Here is a 22451-nt window from a genome sequence, read left to right as displayed (position 1 = left end):
CATCAGCCCAGTGGGAGTAGTCAATACAAAAACATTTCCGTATCAATAAAAGTAAAATCCCTTATTTATTTACAGTAATTCATGAAAAAAATATTAAAATACAGAGAATAACAAATGTGAAAAGGAAACGAAAAAACACTGAACAAATTATAACTCATTGAGGTTGTTAAAACAAGAACACCATGCTCACCACCCTAAGATTTCAGTGCAAGAAAACAGAAGTAACGACAGTTCTGTGCCGGGAAACAAAGTGTGGGACAAACAATTTGGCCACTAAAAGGTAGGAGCTGTTCTAGTGAAGAGACAATACAGGTTAATATAACAATATAATAATAATTATAAAAACACTGTAGAGGCAATACAGCATTTGGTTAATGGATGAAAAGTGTAAAAAGAGACAAAATAAGTACATTAATATACAAAAGCCAGAACACACACACAAGCTTCACAAAAGCCTTAAAAAGGATGAATCCTCGTCTACATGAACTTTGCCATCATTCACTCATGCATACAGTATAAAAAGCTCCAGCGTGGTGTCTCTGACGTCTTCACATGAGGGAGCAGCTGCGGGGCGTGGTGGTCCAGCGCAGCCAGCCCAGCTTCTCCTCGCTGTAGGGGGGGTAGCGCAGGCCGTTGAGCCTCTCCAGCGCCCAGCCCCGCAGCATGCAGCCTCGACGGTGGGTGAACGTCTCGAAGCCCCAGCGGCCGTGGTAGCTGCCGAAGCCGCTGGCGCCTGGAGACCGGAGGAAAAGCATCAATACAGGTCAACACACACACACGCAAACACACAGCTACGGAGCAGCAGACTCGCATGTTCAAGTCCAGGATACAATGTGCAATGTAACTTCATGCACATCCAATGTCCATGTCTGTCTGAGGTGTACTGGCTTGATAAGAACCTGTGAGAGTCAGGGGCTGTGTTGACACGGAAACGAACAGAAGACGCAAAAGTGGTGTTGTGTTCTCACTTCTTATTCTGCGTTTAGAAGAGAGTTTCTGGGGGAAATCTGCGTGCACACGGTTTGTGGAATCCAACATGTTTGTTGTTATTTTCCTGTACTGGTGCATGTCTGTGATGTTAACGCGTACGTACGCGCCATGAGCAGACTTTTTTATCCTTTAGACAGGAACTCGTCGGTGGAGCGTTTTTAAGATTTCCACTTCTTTCATTTCTGAAAAAAAACTCTCATCTTGTCTGAAAAAATGTAAATGTCCCTTTTTACTGTGGCAGAAGGAGAAACATGGAGAGACTCGTACAACCATCTGAAAGTTCTGTGTGAAACTGTCAAATAAAAAAAACAAGTGAAACTGAGGAGCAGCACAAACTGTGCACGGTGCGACTGATGAGAAGCTACTGGAGAATATTGACGTGGTTTTACGCCGGGAGAGGAGACTTCCTCCTTCAGATGTCTCTCATTCCGTGATGAGGACCGCTGATGAGAAGCAATACCTCACCTCCAGGCGTCATAGAAAGGCCACAGGAACACATATGACCACTGCAAAACCAGTATAAAGTGGATTTTGCATAATATGGGCCCTTTAAGACCCAAAAATGCAGTCGCCGTCTAAATGAAAGGCACATCTGATCAAATATGTTGTTGTTTTCACCCCCCCAGTGTTGTGGTGTAAATGGCCCGGCTCAGACCTACCTACTCCTCCAAACGGCATGCTGGGAAGGGTCATGTGGATGATCCCATCGTTAGAGCAGAATCCTCCGCTGCTCGTCTTCTCCAGCACCGTGTTCACCACCTCCACACAGGAGAGGGAGGTTCATGTCAAATAATAATACAAGACTGTGTGTGCGTGTGTGCGTGTGTGTTGTTTGTTCTTACAGACGACTCTTCAGAGAACACGTAGAGGGCCAGAGCTTTCTCTTTGCGGTTGATGAAGTCGATGCCGTCCTGCAGGCTGTCCACGGTGATGATGGGCAGGATGGGGCCGAAGATCTCCTCCTTCATCAGGATGTCGTCTTCAGGCACGTCCACTAGCACCGTGGGAGCTGGGGACAGAGACAGGGACCACTTGATTCATAGAAGTTTCTAATATCTTCCCTTTACTTTCAACTCATTGAGTGCCAACCACATAATTTCTCATTTTTCGTTCCCATGCGTTGAGTGCCAAAAACGAGATTTTACGTTTTTTGCTTCTTTTTTTAAATTATGAAAATAGACACTTTAACACACCTGATGTGTAAATTTGGGGACTCTACGACGAGCAGAACTGAAATAGATGACGATCAAAAACTCATGACAGCTCATGATCTGGAAGTTTTCATCATAACTGGGCTTTTGCAAACGGAGTTCTGCATGTGGATGCAGCGCAGATGCAGCGCAGATGCAGCGCAGCTGCTCTGCTCTCACCCGCGAGGCTCCAGCAGCTCGGAGCAGAACCAGGAAGCTCTCAGCCGACAGTCCCGCTCTTCATCTGGAGCAACACCGTGTCCTCCTCAAGGTCCTCCCGCGGTAAAATGTGATGGTCTCTGGGCCAAAGCAGACCGGCACCACTGACCCGTACCACAGCAGGACCGCGACCACCGGTGGGACCGGTGTTCCTGACCTGCTGTGGCCGAGAGACCATCACATTCCGCAGCGAGAGGCTGTGACACAGCACGGTGCGTCTGTGTTATTGTTGGTTAGTGGCGCCCCCCCCCCCGCCCCCGATGGTGGTTTGTGGCCCTTTGAAGCATAAAGTTTCACCTTTCAAATGAGCCACAGTATGTGTTGGTGGCAATAATATAGAATACACTGTGGCTCTACAAAAATCGTCAAAAATGGTCTAAATTGCCGGTACACTTGACTAAAACTTTGGAAAGGAGCGCGGCACTCAATGAGTTAATATGGACACTAATTCAATATTTGATGTAAAATGAGTGGTAATGTTTAAATGACAAAGAACACACACACAGATCAGCAACTGATCTGACCAGTTCTGTCTGAATGACTCTTGCCTGATGCTCAGCTCTTGGGGCCACACGCTTAAATACAGCAGCTAATAAAAGGAAATCTAAGTTTACTTTCATAAACTTATGCCCACCAATGATACGTCTTCAAAAATGACATGAAAATAAGGACAGAAAGTTGAAGCATGCAGCGGTAATCTTTGTTTTTACACTGAATATTAAAGGGATATTTCAACATTGCCATAATCCCTATAGTCATAGCAGTAGGTATGTTACCTTTAGTGGTCAGTGCATGTTGTTTTGAGATCTGCCAAGAGATACAAGCTGCTCAGAGCTACGTTACGGAGGCTAATGGAATTTCTTGGTTTCCCTCATCAAACTCATCAAATACACAATCCAACAACTCCAAAACGCTCTGGTAGACAAGTCATCCCCTTGGAATTATAAGGTTCTATCTGACATTTTTATCAAAATTGAGTTTTTCACATAGGCTATTCCAGTTCTGGATGGCAATGGGCCACTTTGCCAAAATGTTGAAATATCTCTTTAATCTTCTCCTTATTTCCTTTGTGACCGATGTCTAACACACCTCTACAGTTTAATCAGCAACATCTTAGTAACGCCTGTAGAACCTGGAGAAACAGTCTGTCAAAGCAGACGCCTGTAGGACAGAGGACAGTGTGCTGCTACAGGACAAAGACACACATCATGATAAGAAGCCTCATGAATGATGGCAGCTCATTCCTCTGTTTAAAATCTCTTTTCTTCCTGAAGGGAGGGGTCTGTTACTGCACAAGGCAGATCATATTTGCATCTAAACAGACTGAACAGGTTACTTTTGTTGGCAATCGATCAGAAAGTGGACTCAGACTGTGGTTTAGGGGTCCTAGAAACCCTCATGGCGGCTTCAGCCTTTCTCACTGATAAGATGTCACTGATTTCCACAACAGGAAGCATTCCTGCTGAGACCTGGTGGAGAGATACCACAGAGAGCATGCTGGCACCTGACCTGACAAATTACAGCCTGCAAGACACCAGCTAGAATCTGTCATGACTTTCCTGACAGAGGTCCCAGGTGCCAAGGCCAAGAGGCTGTCATCACATCGGTGACACCGGTATGAAGCAGCATCTACTCAGGTCACAGGACATACAGCATGTTTACATACTGATAGACAGCCGTCTCCTCCCTCCCCCGACTCAGCCATCTCTAGGTGTGTTTCCATTATCCCTGAAATGGGTGAAACCTAAATATCACCATTCAAAGCTGGTAATGGAAACGCCTACATTTTGAAAAACCTCTCAAATATCGTCAAAACATTTTTACATTCTCATGAGGTGGTTTTTCAGACGTGTCGATATAAGAGTGTATCACAAAAGTGTAATGAAACACTTTTTCTGCATTTACACATCACTCTCGGTCTGATCTGAATGTTTTTCTGTTTCCCTTCTCTCTCCCGTCTGTTTTGAGTCGTCCCGTCCCGTGCACCGCTTCCACCCAACCAGGTTATTTTAATAAAGCTTTAGCGTGTGAGGTACAATCATTCAACTCAGTCAGTGTCACACAATAACATGTCCGTGTGAAAAACCAAACAATAGTTCCTTCTGTTACAGTCGCAAGACTAGACTTGTACTTTTTCAAAATTGTATTTTGTGAAAACCTGCAATGGAAATGCAGCTTCTGATTGGTTCAAATTGTGAGGCTCACACTGACACCTTGGAGGAGAAGATCTCACTCAGATGTACTGGTTCATCTTTCAGCTATAGAATGTTGGACGGTTGCTGCTTTGAAATCAACCATTGAGCTTGTTTTATCTCAGCTTCCCTGAGCTGAAATACTCAAATTATTCCTGTAAATAAACCAAGATAAATGAACATGGCTTCAGTAAAGGTCCTGCACAAACACGTTGCTGCTTGTTTCCTATCTAAACAGCCACTGTGTCTCTGTCAGACGTACCACCACCTACCTATGTACTTGTCCTCTTGGTCGCTTTCTCCTCCCACAACAATTTTGCCGCTGGACTTCTTGAGCATGTCCATCAGACGCATCCAGTGTCGGGGGGACACGATGCGGGACACGTCGGGACAGGTCTGGGGCTCCTTGCCGTAGAATTCCTCCAGGGTCCGGATCACCTCCGGCAGCAGGGCGTCCCGCATGGCTGGCGAGCACAGCACGTAGTCCGGAGCCACGCAGCTCTGGCCCGCGTTGAAGAACTTGGCCCACACCAGGCGGCGGGCGGCCGACGTCATGTTCACCCGGCCGTATATGAGACACGGACACTTCCCGCCCAGCTCCAAGGTCACTGGGGTCAGGTGGACCGAGGCCGCCTGCAGGATGCTGCGCGCCACAACCTGAGATCCTGAAAGCAGAAAGGTCAGAGTCTGTCTCTGCTGATGCTGCTACTAACTCGCTTTCTCACTTTGCTTTTTTTCCCTCTCTCTCTCTATTTTAATTTTACTTAATTTATTTTTTTATCTTTTATTTAACTATTTTTTTCCCCCATTTCATATGAATTTGTTGGTTATTTATTTGTTGGGTGGGGGGAAAAGGGGAAAAAAAATCACTTGCGCACTACTAATGTAAAGTCAATTTTGTGAATCAAAGTGGAATAAAGAAAAGAGTTTGAAAAGTTATTACTCATCTGTCAGATGATAATTTTTCATTATCAAATGATTATATGAAGGTTCAGTGTTATTAGAGGAATGATCTGGGGAAGCCCGACCTAACACCTGTGATTAAAACTGATGTTACAAGACTTCAAGTGTCACATTAGGTAGGTGCCTATATAAACAGTGCGTAGGTAGCAAACACATACTTCTCTGACAGATGTCAGTATATCAACACTCTGCAGCTCCACTGTTCACTACAACTGACAGGAAGAAACGGAGTGGTCCAGTTTTTCCTGCTCTGTGGTGCTTTCCTGTAACTTTCCTGTAACTATTTTAAAGCTGGCTGGGGACCAAGTTATATCACACTCCATTACCGTAACTTGGGTCTTACCATTATATATTGTGTACTATGTACTTCCTTAAATGGTGGTGTTTAGTGCAGTAAACATGTCCTGTTCACAGCGCTGGAGGCTCTTACCTGTGTAGAAGATGTGGTCAAAGCGATTCTGCAGGAGAGCCTTGGTTTCCTCTGCTCCACCTCTAACCACCGCATAACAGTCCTGTCAAATGAAGCCCCCCAGTTGAATTGGTGTGAGATTCACTGTATCCGGATCTATGGTCTAACGTGACCACATGAGTCCCTCAAAGAGCCAAATGGTATTGATGTTTACATCGACCAATGAGCAGACATCGTTCATCCACCAGAAAGAGTTTCCCAACCATAAAACACGTCACTCATTTTACATCCTGCTCAACATTTCATTTTAAATTCAATTTTACAATGCTCTCCTCAAATGCAGAATTCTGAAATGATTTACAGAGTCACATAATTAACTTTCTGCAACTGACCACACACTAACGCTGACTCTAGATTCAACAAAAGACAAAGACAATAAAACAACATGTGAGGAACAGAAGAAGAGCTGAGATGAGTGTTTACCTGGGACAGGTACTTGGGGATGAGCTCTGCTATCAGACTGTCTGTGGCAGCACTGACCTCTGACGGCTTCAACACCACACAGTTTCCTGGTGAGCGGGTGGACAGATTAGTCCTTTAAACCTATCATCAACAACATTAAAGGGATAGTTCACCCAAAATTCAAATTTCACTCATTATCTACTCACGTTCATGTTGACTAAAAGCTGTGAGAATTTTCCGAGTCCTCCGTGCCTTCTCTGAGTTACAGGGGGGTCCATGCAGCAGTATTTGTCCATATAATGGTTGTCAATGGATACCAACTTTCTTCGTCCAAAAAGACACACCAAAAAACATCCAAATACCTCCATACTGCTCATCTGTAATGTCCCTCTTGTATTGAAGCCCCGACATGAGAAATTGTTCCGCCGGTCAGTGCAAATCACAAGAGATTTGCACTGACACAGGAAGAGCAGTGAACTGAGACACTGGGAGCTTCTGCTACAAACAAGCTTAAAATATAGACTTATTTAATTTTTTTCTGAACAATTTCTCATGTCGGGGCTTCAATACAAGAGGGACATTACAGACGAGCAGTATGGAGGTATTTGGATGTTTTTTGATGTGTCTTTTTGGACGAAGAAAGTTGGTATCCATTGACAACCATTATATGGAAAAATACTGCTGCACGGACCCCCCCGTAACTCAGAGAAGAACGGAGGACTCACAGCTCTTAGTTGATATGAGGGTGAGTAGATAATGAGTGAAATTTTAATTTTGGGTGAACTATCCCTTTAACCAACAACACTGATCACTCATGAAGCATTTGTATTTTTGATGCTGCTGTTCTCCACTGTCCTCAGCTAACATCAGGTTAGTGTTACAGCCGACACTTTGTGCTGCAAACCTGGAACTGTTCAGTAATTATGTTGTTGCCTGAGGTACCAGGGAGAATGTATTACGTTTTTAACTGTCTAATATTGTTATGTACTGTAATTGTCTTGTGTGGACCACAGGAAGAGGGACCCAAATAAACAACAAACAGTTGTTGTGAGTTACAGCCCATTTTTTCTATACTCCTGCAGTTTTTTTTGACATAGTATGTGTATGTGTGTACTGCTGCTGGCAACACTGGAATTTCCCCATTGTGGGATAAATAAAGGCAGATCTTATCTCATCTTGATTTGATGTGGTCATCTGTTAAATGTAATATCACAAATACTGATTGGAGCTCACAGCTGGATGTGAATAATACCTGCTGCAATAGCTGCAACCATGGGCAGGACCAGGAGCTGCAGGGGGTAGTTCCAGGCCCCGATGATCAACACAACTCCTAAAGGCTCCCTCTTTACAAAACAGTCATCTAGTTTTGTGAGCTGCAAAGGGACAAAAGTGAAACATTACACAAAGATATGAGAATGCAGTACAGAAACATACATTAGATGAACATCATTCAAAATGAAAAACCAAACATTTGCATGTGTCATCCATTTTAATGCCCTTGAAAATTTAAAGAGAAGCTTAAAGGGATAGTTCAAGATTTTGGCAAATTCACCTATTGCTATAATCCCTGGTAGTTGTAGGAGTATGTTCATTACTTTATTTATCGGTGCATGTTGTTTTGAGATCAGCGGGACAGAGACACGAGCTGCTTAGCCAACGCAATGGAGGTGAACGGTACTTTCGCCTTTCCCTTATCAAACTCATCAAATACACAATCCAACAACTCCAAAACGCTCACATGGAGAAGTTGTGACCTGCACATTCACCACTCTATGAAATAATAATGCAACATTACCAAACAGAGTTGTTTTTGAGGTAAATGCGTAGTCGGAACTACATTCCATGGCTGCTGGGCGGAGTGATTTCAAAAACGCAAGTAGGAGAATTTGCTTCATGTGTGGTAATGTTACATGATTATCTCATAGCGTGGTGAATGTGCAGGTCACAACTTGTCCACCAGAGCGTTTTGGAGTTGTTGGATTGTGTATTTGATGAGTTTGATGAGGGAAAGGCAAAAGTATAATTTGCCTCCATTGTGTTCGTTGAGCAGCTTGTGTCTCTGCCCCGCCGATCTAAAAACAACTTGCACCGATAATTTAAGGTAATGAACCTACCGTTAAGACTATAGGGATTATGGCAATAGGCGATTTTTGCCAAATTCTTGAACTATCCCTTTAAAGGATCTAGGGCTGCGCGGTATGCGTGGTATTTGCGGTAGACGGTAGAAAATTTGGCCCACGGTAGAGATTTGTGCTCTACCGTCCTATCGTCGATGACGTCATCACACCTGCCTCAGAGACAGCGGAGCAGGAGAGCTGGTTACGTCCCTGATTTGGACTCAGTTCGGCTGTAAAGCTACAGTTGGTAAGTTGACGAAAGTAAAAGTAAAGTCCGCGACTTTATGAACCTAGTAGAGAGAAGACGTACTGTATCCATAGCATCTCACTCACCATGAAACACACTCTTCCTCTCTGTGTGTGTGTGTGTGTGTGTGTGTGTGTGTGTGTCGGAGGTTGAGTAGCAAAAGATAATTTGCAGGATGTGTGGAGTAACAGTGACAGCAAACAAAGGGAACATGAGCAATTTATATGACCATTTATGGCTTTGTTATTTGTGTTGGTTTGCACTATTTGCACCATAAAGTGCTGGTTTTAATTTTGAGTTTTGAGATCTGCTTTCTGCACAATAAATACTCTAAAAATTACATTATTGCTTTTTTTTTTTTTTATCAATTTAGCTTTACTAAGGGACTACAAAACCCATTCAGAAAAACGTCCATTAGAATTTTTACACTTAAATTTATAACGCGATATATACCGTTACTGTGAAGGGATTCAATTTATACCGTGATATGAATTTTAGGTCATACCGCCCAGCCCTCAACCACACCACAGTCAGATGAGGTGGTTGAATCCCTCATCTGACTGCAGGGATCTACAAATGTACCACAGGGTCAAGGGTCAACATCTTTTCAGCACAAGTTACACGTCATGCCTGCACACTGAAAATCAACAATCATGTGTAATCACGGTGGTCACGGTGGACAAAATAATATGAAGACGATATTTAATTATAGTAAAGAATAAAAACCAGTAAAACCCCAAAGTGAAAGAACGTGAAATGAGTTGATGAATCATGGTCAAACGTACCAGGTTGGTGCCGCAGCTCTCCGGCTGCATCCAGCTCTTGAAGTTAGCGAGGGCATAGTGCAAGTCATTGACAACAATCTCAATCTCAGACAGGACGGCCTCAAATTTGGGCTGATGTGGAAGAGTAGCAAGCAGAGAGAAGTAAGTGAATTGTAATAGACAAACATATATGCTAAGCTTAATTAAAAAACATTGAGCGTGCTTTTCTTGTACCAAACATAAACATAACACTGAAATACAAAATTGAGAAGAATGTGTATGACTTTATAAATACTTAAGTTACTGCTGTGGCTAGAATTGCTGTGCAAAACAAAACTTTGAGGAAGTGTGAGAGTGGACGTGTGTGCGTGTGTGTCCACGTATGAGCACAGTCATGCACCTTGGCCAGGTCTTTGTGCAGCGCATCTAGTATCTGATCCTCGTTGTCTTTGAGCAGGGACATGAGCTTGGTCAGCTGCTCTCGACGAAACTGCTCAGGTATTGTTACACCCGCGCGAAATGTTGACCGCAGTCTGTCCACAACCTGACTGTCGGTTTCCATCCTTTCACCTGAAACACAGACAAAGAAACAAACCTCAGCACACTAGTTCACCTACAAGTGCATCTCAATACAGTAGAATATGATGGAGGTCAATCAGTAGTCTTCTCCATCATAGTGGACCAGACTAAGAGACCATTTAAAAACAGGGGTGTCAAACTCATTTTAGTTCAGGGGCCACATACAATGCAATTTGATCTCAAGTGGGCCGGACCAGTAAAATGGCAGCATAACTAGAGAACAAGAACTATAAACATTTCCGTCTGTTTTAGAGCAAAGAAGCACATTATTAAGATGTTTATTAAACCAACACTAAGGAACTTTTCAACCTTCATAAAATATTTTCATAACTTTTGTGATGATACATCGACTTACAACAAGTTGAATGACACCTCTGTCGTGGCCTGAGGGGGTCTGTATCTCTTTCTCTGGCACTAAGCAACTTTGAGGAGCATGGTAGGAACCCTGCTCTCACTTAAAGCAGAAGTAAGTGATATATTTGTGTTAATATAAGTCTTAAATAGTTATATCTTCCGACAGCAATCACTTACATAGAGTGTTTGGTCCGAAACACGGGTCTGTCAGTCACTCTGCTCTGCTCTGAGCCGAGGAGAAAACATTTATCGTATCCTACAGTTTTTATCCAATGAGGAGAGAGAACGGCATGCAGGGCTGTGTGTGCAGCCAAGGGACGCCGTGAATGTGGCGACGTAGGGACGAGGACTGTTATGGTGCGTTCAAGGAAACTCGTATTTTTCCGACCGTGAAGTCGTACCAGTTCGATCTGGTACGACTTCACCGGTCGGAAGTTACGAGTGGCCGTTATAGTGACTTTCACCGGTAAAACAGGTCGGAAAAACACGAGTGGGTTGCCTGGAACGCTACAAAGTCGTAAGTTGTGACTTGAAGCTGTAGCGATTTCAAAAGCCTGCCTGGAACGCAGCATTAGCGAAAACGACCGGACCACTCACTTCTGCTTTAAGTTTCACTTTCACTTTTGCGAGTCACAACAAGGAGGGAACAGGCAAAACAGCACTTTAGCAATGGATTATGTTTGTGTTTTCACTTTGAAATGATCCACTGGAAACAGAAACTTAGTTTTGATGTCTTCTGTTAATTTTAATGCAGGATATTTACAGGGCTTCACGCTAGTGTTCATGGGAAATGGAGTCTTCCTTCAGGCAAAACACTACCGCTTTGGTCCACAGGCGCCGCCAAACTCAACCAAAACTGAAAGTTCTTTAGTACTGCTTTAAATGATCTATCCTTTTACAAAACATATTTTGAACAAGTTGAAATTTATGTGCAAAATATGTGCAATTTCAACAGAATTATCCCTCCTATGTAATTTTCACATTTGGCAAATTCATCCTATGGGCCAGATTGGACCCTCTGCTGGGCCATTTTGGCCCTCACGCCGCATGTTTGACATCCCTGATTGAGGCTCAGGAAACCTTTGCAGGTGTTTGGAGTTAATCAGCTGATTAAAGTGTGACATCATTAGGTTACAATAGTGAACTTTTTCACTATATTCCAATTTTTTTTGATTTACTGAATTTTGGGTTTTCATTAAATGTAAGCCATAATCATTACAATTAAAATAAATGAAGAAATAAATACTGTCTATGTGTAATGAATCTATATAATATGAGTTTCACTATTTAAATTGAACTTCTGACATACCTAAATTAACTTTTCCATGATATTCTAATTCATTGAGATGCACCTGAACATCAGCTTGGTAATGAACATGGACGCTTCGAGTTATTTCGCAATAGGCAATTTCGCAGCAGAGAGGAAATATTAGTTAAACAAAACAAGAAATCTTTGGGCCGAATTCACCACACGACTTTAAACTTTAACTACGGTTTAAAGTTTTTAGATTATCTCGTTCGTTTCAGCGGGAAAGCAAGAAAACAAACATAAACAGTGATGTTTCTCAATGAAGTTGAGTCACAATGACTCATCGCATCGCGCTCGTGCTCCTTCATGGCTGCGGTTAAGAGTTTGTTTGAGTTTTCCAAATGAACTGACATTTGAATGTGTTTATCGATCATTATTATCATTGGTGTAAAGGTTAGTTCCTGCTCGCGTAATACAAATCACCGGCTAATCACTTGAGGGGAGTAGCAGCTTAGAGAGCAAACTTTTTCCCTTTTTCTTGGGAATTGGGAGAAATTTCCAAATTAAAAACAACTTCATTTATCTACTGGAGCAATTATTCAGCAACCGAGCTTGAACAAACATTAAGTAAACATGGTGTAATGTTGAGCTGAGCTGTGACTACCTGTTAGTTAGTTACCGTTGAGTACAGCCTTGCAGCCCCGGTGCCGACGACCTGGTGAGCGGTGGGAGTGTGAGTGTTTCCGGGTGTTGTCCCTGCTCTGACTACCGGTCTGCCTTGGACGCAGTCGGGAGCGCGGAGGTGGAGCCGCGTCGGTCGATCCTGAAAAACTAGCACTGAAAACTCGTCAGACAGGAGAGCAGCGGCCTGGTGTCGTCACTCAACTGCTCCATGTGGGAACCGTCACTCATTTGTATTTAGTGTCAGTGGGGTCGGTAGTAAGGTAGCCTACAGCTGTTTGACTCGGTCTGGCTCCAACCAGACCGGACTGACTCCACACAATCAGCCATACAGAGCTCATCACTGGATGTTCTCTAATAACAGACTGATACATTTTCCTACCCATTCAACTTTTGTCATCAAACTGTCAGCCATAGAAATAAATCAATACATTTCATATGTAAAAATTTCCCAACATAACATTCTCTGACATCCATCTAGTTCATAAGATTATCAACATCGCATCAACTTTATGTAATCTGGTGCTTCTCAGTGAAATCAATACTCCTCTGTATGTGATCTCTGACAAACTTAACACATTGCAAAAGTGAACAGTAGTTAAAGCTACCCGACATCTACTATATTAGACAATATAGGCGTGTTTTACAGTTTAGCATTCCCAGACAAACCTGACTTCTCTCAGTGACAGAGTCTGGAGAAGTTACACAATTTTTTAGAGTGCTGTTACTTTTGATTCCACTATCTTTCTATTCATCTCCACATCATTTTATGTGTTGCTGTCATTCTGAGATACACAGGACTCACGTTTGCTGTAACAGTGCAGGTAAACAATATTCTCCAATAAAAACACCTACTGATCATGAGTTATCAGCTTTATGAATTTTGCAGCTTAATATCTTGGGCGTATTATTAAAGCACATTATTTCCACTTGATCGAGCAGATCATGTTAATGAGGTCTGAAAGGTGCACAACACCCAGTACTGCAAGAATGCATGAAAACATTAAACACTTGATATCCAATTTGATCCGTGCCCAATAAAGACCAAGAGAAAACAAGCTTCTAATGCTTATATGTGCTTATACATTTCCAGTAAGTGGCACACTGTACGTGGAAGTTCAGAGTTGACTGGGACACACCAATACAACCCATCACACAATTATCAAGTTGGGTCAAACACACAATGTATGTGTCATTAAAACACCTGAAATTAATCAGCATTAATACAAAAACTTTATTCTCACAATATCAAAATTGACAGACCTACAGAGATTTGTAGATTAAAAGGAATTAAGAGAGAAAACATTGGTGAATATAGTGACTCCTAGTGGGAGTCATTACATTGATGGTGTTTATTTGTGATGGTGCTGAGCGGCAGCACTGGGTATGTTAAATAGTGACTCACAATGACAAAATGACAGTTAAAAAGAAACATAAGAGCAAAAAACGGGGTGGGGAGGGGGATTGGTCATTTTGCATTTAATCCTGGCAGCAACAATTATTCAAAAAAATAAAAATAATAATCAAAAACAAAGAACATATGCACTGAAGGAATTCCTTAAAAGATAAAATTGAGAAACTTCCTACACCTGCATATTTTTTGAAGAAAAAAAAAAGATCTAACTCCTTCCAAATACTTCTAGAACTAAATAATGTTTGTCATGAAAAAATATTCCTACAAATGTGGTGGTGGAAAAGTGGAAGAGGGAGAGAGTGTCGTATCTACAGTGAGAGAGGACAGCAGATGGAAATGGAAGGAGGCTGAGGGCAGAAAGAGAAGGACCACCGTGTACAGCTGAAGACGAGTGACAACAGTCATGGGTCCGGTATCAACCTCACCCCTAACACCTTTCACAGTGACTGCTCTGTCAGGCTGGGGCAGTGCGGCAAAAATCCAGCTCTTCAAGCTGAACCTGCGTTGGAGCTTCAGAGGGGTTTGTTTTGTTTTGTTTTTGGCGGGTTTTCTGTCAAACTGCTGTGAGTTCCGACTGACAGGACCGTCCGGCAGCGGGGTGGAGTGCGGCGGCTGGTGTGAAATGGTACCGGAGGTTTTCTACAAACATCATGGCTGTCTGCTCGAGGCCTTCACAGAAAGTAGTCGGCTACTGGCTTCTTGGAGGGGATGCCCCTGGTCTCTTGCGGCGCCGCTTCGAAGATGATGAACTCCCGTTGTAGATGCTCGTCCAGCTCCAGGATGGCCGCCACGTTGCCGCATCTGATTGTCCGGAGAGACAAAACAAACGTTAGGTTATTCACATGTTTACAGATGACGGAAAACACACACAAATGTGTTTTAGATTTTTATTGTTAACTCAATTTTTCTTATTTTTAGGGGTTTCTTTTAGAGTTTTTAGAGTCCGACTACATTTTCCTGATGGTTTTCTGTATGTTTTAAAATCTTTATTGTAGGCACTTGTTCTCCAGGTGAAAAGCGATGATGACTGTAGGAGCTGTTTGGGCTTTTATTTTGGTGGGTTTTAATTGGTAAGCTTCTGTAAAAACAGGAGGTGATGTAACAAACTGGGGGCACAGGGGATATTTGAACAATGGGCAATCAGTGCCAGGTATTACTGATGAAAACACTGTTTTTTGACGGTGACGTGCCGTGCCTTAAAATACATGTTGGCTTGTTTTACTAATACGTTTTTTTTGTTTAGTTTAAGATGAGAAATAAATACCTTTCTGTTTATCAGTGGAACCTTGTTTGGACATTAACTTCGTTGCACCCATGCACGCTTCAAAATGTTGATCAGCAACCGTGACTCTCTTTTTATTTGGTCTGTGGATATTCTCATTCATCCAGGTCGTCGTTATCTCTGGGCAACAAATTGAGTTGAAGGCAATTGGACCAGTCTGGCCAATCAGAACTAGTCTGACTAGTCAGACCGATGCGTTGTGAACTGATGAAGCCCCTTGGATAAGAGGCGAAACGTCTTCCTAGACAAATACAAGTCCAGTTGCCTTTGATTCAATTTGTTGCACAGAGACTTTTTATTTGGGTTTGGAAAGAAGAAGTTCACTACAATGACTCAACAGTTCTGGGCCTACAGTTCCCACAGTGCTTTGGAAGATGCAAACAGGAAGCTGTGGGCTACAACTTGGGACACTCTTCCGTATTTGTTGATGATGTACAGGTCACTGGGATAAGTTCAACACTGAATAAAACTTAGTGCATGATGATGAGCAGGCAGCCTCCAATCAAAGCTTTCCTGCTCGACTGATACTCAGTACGTTTACATGCACAGCTTAATCAAGCTATGCTCAAAATTCAATTTTGGTGTCTAATCTGACTTCTGTCCTTGTCCCAGTTTACATGCAACTGAGAAAATGGAATAACTGACGGGGTCCGCCCCCTCATGCGGCGTCACCCGTCGTTTCAGCAGGTTAATACGCCGCCTGTCCTGTTGACCTTTCTGTCACCTCCTAAAAAACTGAATATAAACAACTTATAAGCTTAATAATAAATTCTCAACTGCAGTTCCCGACCAGACGCGTCAGTCTGGGTCGTATTCGCGCTGAGAATATGATACAGGCTTCCTTTTCCCCCTCTCTCTCTCTCTTTAAAAAATAAAAATAAAACACTCCTGCTGGTCGCGCTGTGTGAAATGCATTGAATCGGCAGTGACGTTGGGTTTTTTTCTTTACTCTGCCGGGTTCAGGCAGCTTCTCCGCTCCTCTTTGTGCCGTCTCTACTGTTGTGGAGCATGCGCACATGCATTGTCCAGCTTCAGTCTGACTAAGGCGTATACATGACGGAGAAAATCAAATTCCAATCGCATTATCTGGGTGTCTTAATCGGAGTTTTAGTCGGACTAATGCGTTTACATGCACTTCAGTTGTCCAGTTATAGTCGCATTAAGGCAATATTTGTTTTTTTCAAGTGTCATGTAAACGTACTGAGTGATAGGCTGGTTGAGATCATAGCAAGATTATGATACTAATTATTAATTATGGAGAGATTTCAGAAAATGATTTAACTTCCATGACTGCAAAACAATGTTATGACTGTCCTGTGAGAGACAACAACCTCAATATAAAAAGCCTTTTTTTTTTACTCATGCTGAGTCAGGCTCTGATTTCTGAATGGACTGGCTTGAAGTCTTAGCTTGATCCACGGCACTGAGTAGAATAAAGATTCCTAATGCCAGTCAGAGCACACAGGTTACCGTGAACTGCTTGTGTGTGTGTGTGTACCTGTAGCAGTAGTTGGGTGCTGACCACACGGTGAGCACCGTCTCATTGAAGTGCCACTTGTAGCCCTCCATGACCAGCTGGTGCGCTCGGCAGATCATGTGGATGTCGTTGGCGGCGTTGAACTGGGCCACCACGTCGCTGCCGAACAAGTATCCGGCTCCTCTCGGACTCACGCCCCAGCCTGTGGTGTCTGGGGGGGAAAGGAAACACAATTCAGTTCTGTGGGAAAGTTCAAGTATATTGTTGCCATAATGCATTTCATCGTGCAGGACAAAGAGAGGCAAAAAAGATGCACATGTGAGAAGAGATACAGTAACATTAGGTAGAACATGGTTCAAACCCCACTCTAAATAAACAGCTCACTATCTTTGCTGCTGCAGCAGTTAAGGTGACGACTCATTACTTTTAGTGGACATTGAACCCGTGGTGTAATCCCTACTCAGCCATCTACAATCTGCACTTCCTGTTCTTTCCAAACTGTTTATGGTCCATGTACAGCTCACAATGTAGAATGAATGACACAATATAAGAATTAGGGTTGTTCGGTATACCGGTACTAGATTGGTAACGGGGTACTGACGCATTTAAAACGGTACCATACTGCGCTTTGATGGGACCGGTACTTTCATTTTGCGCCGCCAGCAGCGGTGACGTCGTCGCGTGAAGTCGCCGCATTGTAATTTGAGCCGAGGCGAGCGAGTGAGCGAGTCACAAACGAAGCAAGGTGCTTTTCTGTATTACCGTTACAGCGCCACCTGTCCATGTGCCTGTGTTTGTGTGTCTGTCTGTGTGTGTGCGCCAGCGCGCGCGAGAGAGAGACGGCCGCCACAGACTCGTTAATTAATGCAAACACAGCTGGTTGATAAGTTTCGTTTTTACCGCGTACCACCACTGGCATGCATTCTCTCTCTCTCTCTCTCTCTGTGTCTCTCTCTCTGTGTGTGTGTGTGTGTGTGTGTGTGTGTGTGTGTGTGTGTGTGTGAATGAACACAGCGAAGGAGCACTACGCGGAGATGAATTAACGGAACGATATTGCGGTGGGGGCAGAATCAATTTGGTCTACGTATGGGAAACAATAGGTGTGTGTTTGAGTAACATGAACGTTTGTGTTTCATTCTACAAACTACTGATAACAATTTCTCCCAAAAATTACAACTGGTCAGAATAACAGATGCAGTGTTTTCAGACCTCAAATAATGCAAAGAAATGAAGTTGATATTCATTTTTAAACAGACCACTAATGTTTTAATTTAGGAAGAGTTCAGATTAATATAGATGGAAATTTAATCCTGCAGCAGCAGTAACTGTTTACTGATTTACTGATTATTTACTGATGCATGTGTTATAGTTCTAAGATTTTCTATTAAAATAAAGCCGATAATGACATTTTTTGTGTTCTCTTTTTATTTGGAAAAGTACCGAAAAGTATCGAAAAACATTTTGGTACCGATACCGGTACCAAAATGTTGGTATCGTGACAACACTAATAAAAATACAACTTGATACTGTGGTTTGTGTCAACATACCCACTGATTAATAATAATAATAATAATAATAATAATAATAATAATAATAATAATAATAATAATAATCAATAAGCACATGGATTAACAACACATTGTTGAAAGGTTTGAGAGAGTCCTGTATACCTTCAGGGTCCGACCACAGGAGGTCACACATGGGCCCGTCGTGGGGAACCTCCTGTTTTCTGTCGATGGTTCTGATCTGGTCCAGTGTCTGGATGGATGGAGACAAGCCACCGTGGACACAGAAGATCTGTAGGACAGATGATGGACGGGATGCAGGTTAATCAACCAGATATTAGAGCAGCAACAACAAGTCTATAAAAAGCATTTGCATGTCACGGAATTTAGAGCATTCATTTCCATCCTGGTCACCAGTCAGCAGGCGTACTAGACAACGCGTCTCACCTTGCCATCGATGATAGCAGACAGGGACAAGTAGTCAAAGATCTCAGTGCAGTATCTCCAGACAGTGACTGAGCCGTACTTGCGGAGGCACTCGTCGTAGAAGCCGTAGACCTGGGTGATTTGCCGGGACTCGTGGTTCCCCCGGATCAAGGTTATCCTGTCTGGGTAACGCACCTTTAGCAGCACAGCAAAAGACAAAAAGATGAGTATGCCACGTACATTTCTTTAGAACATATTCAGGTCTCAACACACGCGCCTCTTGATAAGCGGTCAGCTGCAGTGGAGTAGTGGACATGGACTGAAATTCAAAGAGTACCTTAAGAGCTAGCAGAAGAAGGAACGTCTCCACACTGTAGAAGCCCCTGTCCACAAAATCGCCCATGAAGAGATAATTTGTCTCTGGGACATCTCCACCAACCTGTAAGCAAATAAGAAGCAGTCTTGTTTAAGAAAAGAAAACACTTCCATGTTGTAAATAACATCACCATCATTCTCAATGAGACTAGATGTATATTATGGTTCATCAAGCATTAGTTTGCCAGGATATTGAACAACTAGAGCATGAGCCCAACAGTAGATGGGAGCTCTCTACTAACAGATCTAGTGAGAAAAACCTTCAACTACAGTTACTACAGATGCATTATTGCAAGTTCCATGTCCAATTCCTTTTATTACTTTTCAAAGTCTGACCCGTTGACTGGAAATGTCTGTGAGCTTTTCTTGCCTTTATTATTTAAGGGCAGTAAGGGAGAGACAGGAAATGATGGGTGGGGGCCGACATTCAGCTGAGGTCTCTGTGGTGAGGACGCTCTACAGGACAAGACCCTGAAGCGCCCACAATGTAAGCTTTCTTTTGTTTTTTTTAAATAACAAATCATGTTGGGGCAATAAAAACATTTTGTAATATTGCCAGGTAGAGTCTGGAGGTTTTCGCTCAAAAATAAACACTAGAAACAAATGAAATGAAATCCGTCTTAATCATCACCTATGGGCACCATGTGTGGTGGTGGCTGTGCCTTCAAGCCCCTCCCCCTGCCTGTATTTTGCTCTCTTGCTTCGTTTTGTTGTTCTTGGTGGAGAGTTGTGTTTTCTCTCCAGCCAATCACAGAACTCAGGTGAAGTTTGGTGCAGCATGAGTAGGGGGGCTGCTAGGCCCCGCTATCTCCACCGGAAGTCAGCGCTAACTTCCAGACTCTACCTTTAAACGAACTAACCTCCAGACTTTACCTTTAAATAACAAAGTGAGAGGCCATAATTCTGTTGCACTGAACAAGCATCAACAAAAACCATGTGACTGCTGAGGCGTCGTTTAGCTCAGTTGGAAGAGCAGGTGACACATATACAGAGGCCAATTAAAGGCAAAAAGCCCAAATATATTTTTAAAAAGCCCAAATATTTTTTTTTAAAAGAAAGAAAAAAAAGCATGACTGCTATCTGGCTACATAAACTCTGTAATTTTTTGGCTCACTCATCAACAATGGATGCTTACTATCATAAGCACAGGCAGTGTGGACACATGCTGTGACAGTTGAACCGTCATGCACAGGTAGGCAGTGTTCTTTTACTTGCCAGGAGCTGTGTCGAGTGGTAAGATGCTACCTTCTAGTTTTGCTTTATTCTCTACCACTGTACCATCTTCTACTGGAGTTAGCATGCTAGCCAGTAGCCAGCTAGTGTCAGCCCAGGCAGCCAATCTGGTCATTAAACGCTCCTGTTGCTTCCAGTCTGCCCTGCAGACTGTTCTAATCTCTTGTATTGTAAACAAGATTACCAAACCTCTTGGCGCGACTGGTAAGTAAACAGAGGTTGATGCCAATGTTGACTCAGTAGCCATATGAAAAACTTTTTAAGCTCTTTTTAACACTATGACGACATAAAAAAAAAATACTTGTAAAACTAGCACAAGACCTATAACCAACCAATTCAAGGATTTAACACAGGGGATGTTGCATTGAGCAGTTTGTAACAGGAAACACTTACTCTAAAAAGTTCTTTCAAGTCATAGAACTGACCGTGTATATCCCCGCACACCTGAGAGAAAAATGAGGAGAATCATAATTACTACACTCATTTAAATTCACACTTTGAGCATAAACACAGAGAGAAAATGTTTCTTACTGTGACAGGAGAGTCTACTCTCTGGACATTGCTTTCTTCAACCAAAATCTCTCTGAAAACACAGAAATATCAAAACATTAATTCATGTTCTACTGTAGCTTTACAGATCTTCCATTAATGTAATCAAGATATTCACAAATGGCCACAAAGGAAGTCTAGCTGACAATTACTTGTAGTACAGAACAATTATTAAATAACATGATAAATTGCAAATTGGTATCTACTATGACTGCAAGATGCATTTTAAATGTGAGTTTTAAAGCTACATATGTGAACAGATAGCTCTACCATGAAACAAAAGTCCCTGTGAAAGTCAATTGTGTGTGTATAAATATATTAATAGCATCACAAACATTTGATTTTGTGGGTCTGTATTTTAGGTCAGTGTGATCGATTACCTGGCTTTGGCACACAGGGCTTTGACTTCGTTTTCTTTAATGAGCTCACAGCGTCTGAGCTGCTCTATCTGTCGGTCCAGGTCACTGATGTCCCCCATTGTCACACACATAGGGAGGGCTGCTTACACACAATGGTCACAAACTCCTCTTCTCACACACAGAGGTCACTAAACTTCAACTGGCTCGTTCTCCTCCGGTCACAGCGGTGCTTCCTTCCCCCCTCAAACTACACAGGGCTCTTCAGCAAATGTAGGTCAGACGAGCAGAACAAGGAACTGTAACAGAGAAACACAGTTAACAACGATGTGATTCAACTGCAGACCGGAATAAAAAACCAAAACAACGCAACAACACTCACATAACCAGGAATCGTGTTTGGCTAACGTCACTCGCTTTATAACTTGGATTTGAGTTTCCTCAAGCCCGTTCGTGAGTGAACAATTAGTATCGTTCAATAAAATCTACATGAAACTTGTTACTTTTTATTCAATAATCCATAAGACAGAGTAGTGGACCAGATAACACTGACGTTATTCGTCAAGGAATGCGGGGCCTATGGGCGGACCGGAGCAGCGAGCTAACCGTTAGCACCTTAGCTTACATCACCGCTAACGACGTCAGCGAACTCCGGACTCTTTGATAACTTCACCACCCATTTTGTGTGGGAAACTGCCTTCAATGTTAACGCAAATGTTCACCAGCTGCTACCGAACAGTAACCCACTGATAATTCGGCAATTACACGAAGTAATGTGTGTAAGTTACTTGGTAAAGGACTGTGTTAGCTGGCGCACCGTAGCCCTCGGAGCACCTGGCTATCTCGGGCAGGCGACACTGGTTAGCGCTGCTCGGCTAATTTCGTGAGCAGGCTAAGCTAATGCTAACGAGGTACCGCTAAACGACTGATACACCGCAGTTAAATCGGCAATTTAGAAATAAGATTCATTACCGTCGGGTGAACGATGGCTGAACTTCGAGAAGAAGCACACATAAGTATGTTCATTCCGTGGATTGGGTGTTTTTTAGCCGTCCACCGGCTCCTCTTCTTACCCCGGTCTCTGCCGGTTCACTCTCCAGCCGTGCTCATGAACACCGCCGACTCGACTGTAACTTCCGGTGTAGGGAGCGCGCATTGTACGGCAAAATGGGAACGCTTTACATAAAAGATAAATGGTAAATTAAGAATATCTTTTTATATTCTTGTTTTCAAATAAGGGTGGAAGGAGAAATACAATTCATTATTTTTTACTTTTTATTTGGAGAAATTATAATTCTTATAACTGAATGGTAAATTGTCAAATTTCTAAATGTTTCTTTTAAAAAATACAATTTTGTGGTTTTCCAGGTTCTCTTGCATGTGATGATTTTCTCTATTTTATCTTATAAACCGAATAT

General features: G+C 42.7%; 2 protein-coding genes across 3 annotated transcripts; both read right to left on the bottom strand.

Moving 5' to 3' along the window:
* Positions 1-7: 7 nt before the first annotated feature.
* Positions 8-12516, bottom strand: aldh3b1 (aldehyde dehydrogenase 3 family, member B1). Of its 2 annotated transcripts, none has more exons than XM_083977034.1 (10): positions 12400-12516; positions 9954-10123; positions 9575-9685; positions 7678-7798; positions 6447-6532; positions 5985-6066; positions 4864-5256; positions 1833-1999; positions 1650-1749; positions 8-733 (listed from the first exon to the last, which is right to left on the bottom strand). In XM_083977034.1, exons 2-10 carry the CDS (start codon positions 10113-10115, stop codon positions 549-551), a joined length of 1407 nt encoding a protein of 468 aa, XP_083833160.1. In that variant the 5' UTR covers positions 10116-10123; positions 12400-12516; the 3' UTR covers positions 8-548. The 2 variants fall into 2 exon arrangements, with proteins under 2 accessions (XP_083833160.1, XP_083833161.1); XM_083977035.1 differs by having other exon boundaries at positions 12415-12475.
* Positions 12517-13384: 868 nt separating this feature from the next.
* Positions 13385-22164, bottom strand: LOC310990070 (serine/threonine-protein phosphatase 4 catalytic subunit B). Its single transcript, XM_083977299.1, has 9 exons — positions 22006-22164; positions 21058-21332; positions 20660-20711; positions 20522-20572; positions 18858-18959; positions 18542-18715; positions 18260-18386; positions 16611-16800; positions 13385-14631 (listed from the first exon to the last, which is right to left on the bottom strand). The coding sequence occupies exons 2-9, from the start codon at positions 21165-21167 to the stop codon at positions 14502-14504; spliced, it is 936 nt and encodes a 311-aa protein (XP_083833425.1). The 5' UTR covers positions 21168-21332; positions 22006-22164; the 3' UTR covers positions 13385-14501.
* Positions 22165-22451: the final 287 nt, after the last annotated feature.

Source organism: Trachurus trachurus (genome assembly GCF_905171665.1).
Source record: "Trachurus trachurus genome assembly, chromosome: 8".
Taxonomy (NCBI): domain Eukaryota; kingdom Metazoa; phylum Chordata; class Actinopteri; order Carangiformes; family Carangidae; genus Trachurus; species Trachurus trachurus.
Note: the sequence above shows the minus strand (reverse complement) of the source record. Positions and strands in the feature narration are given on the sequence as shown.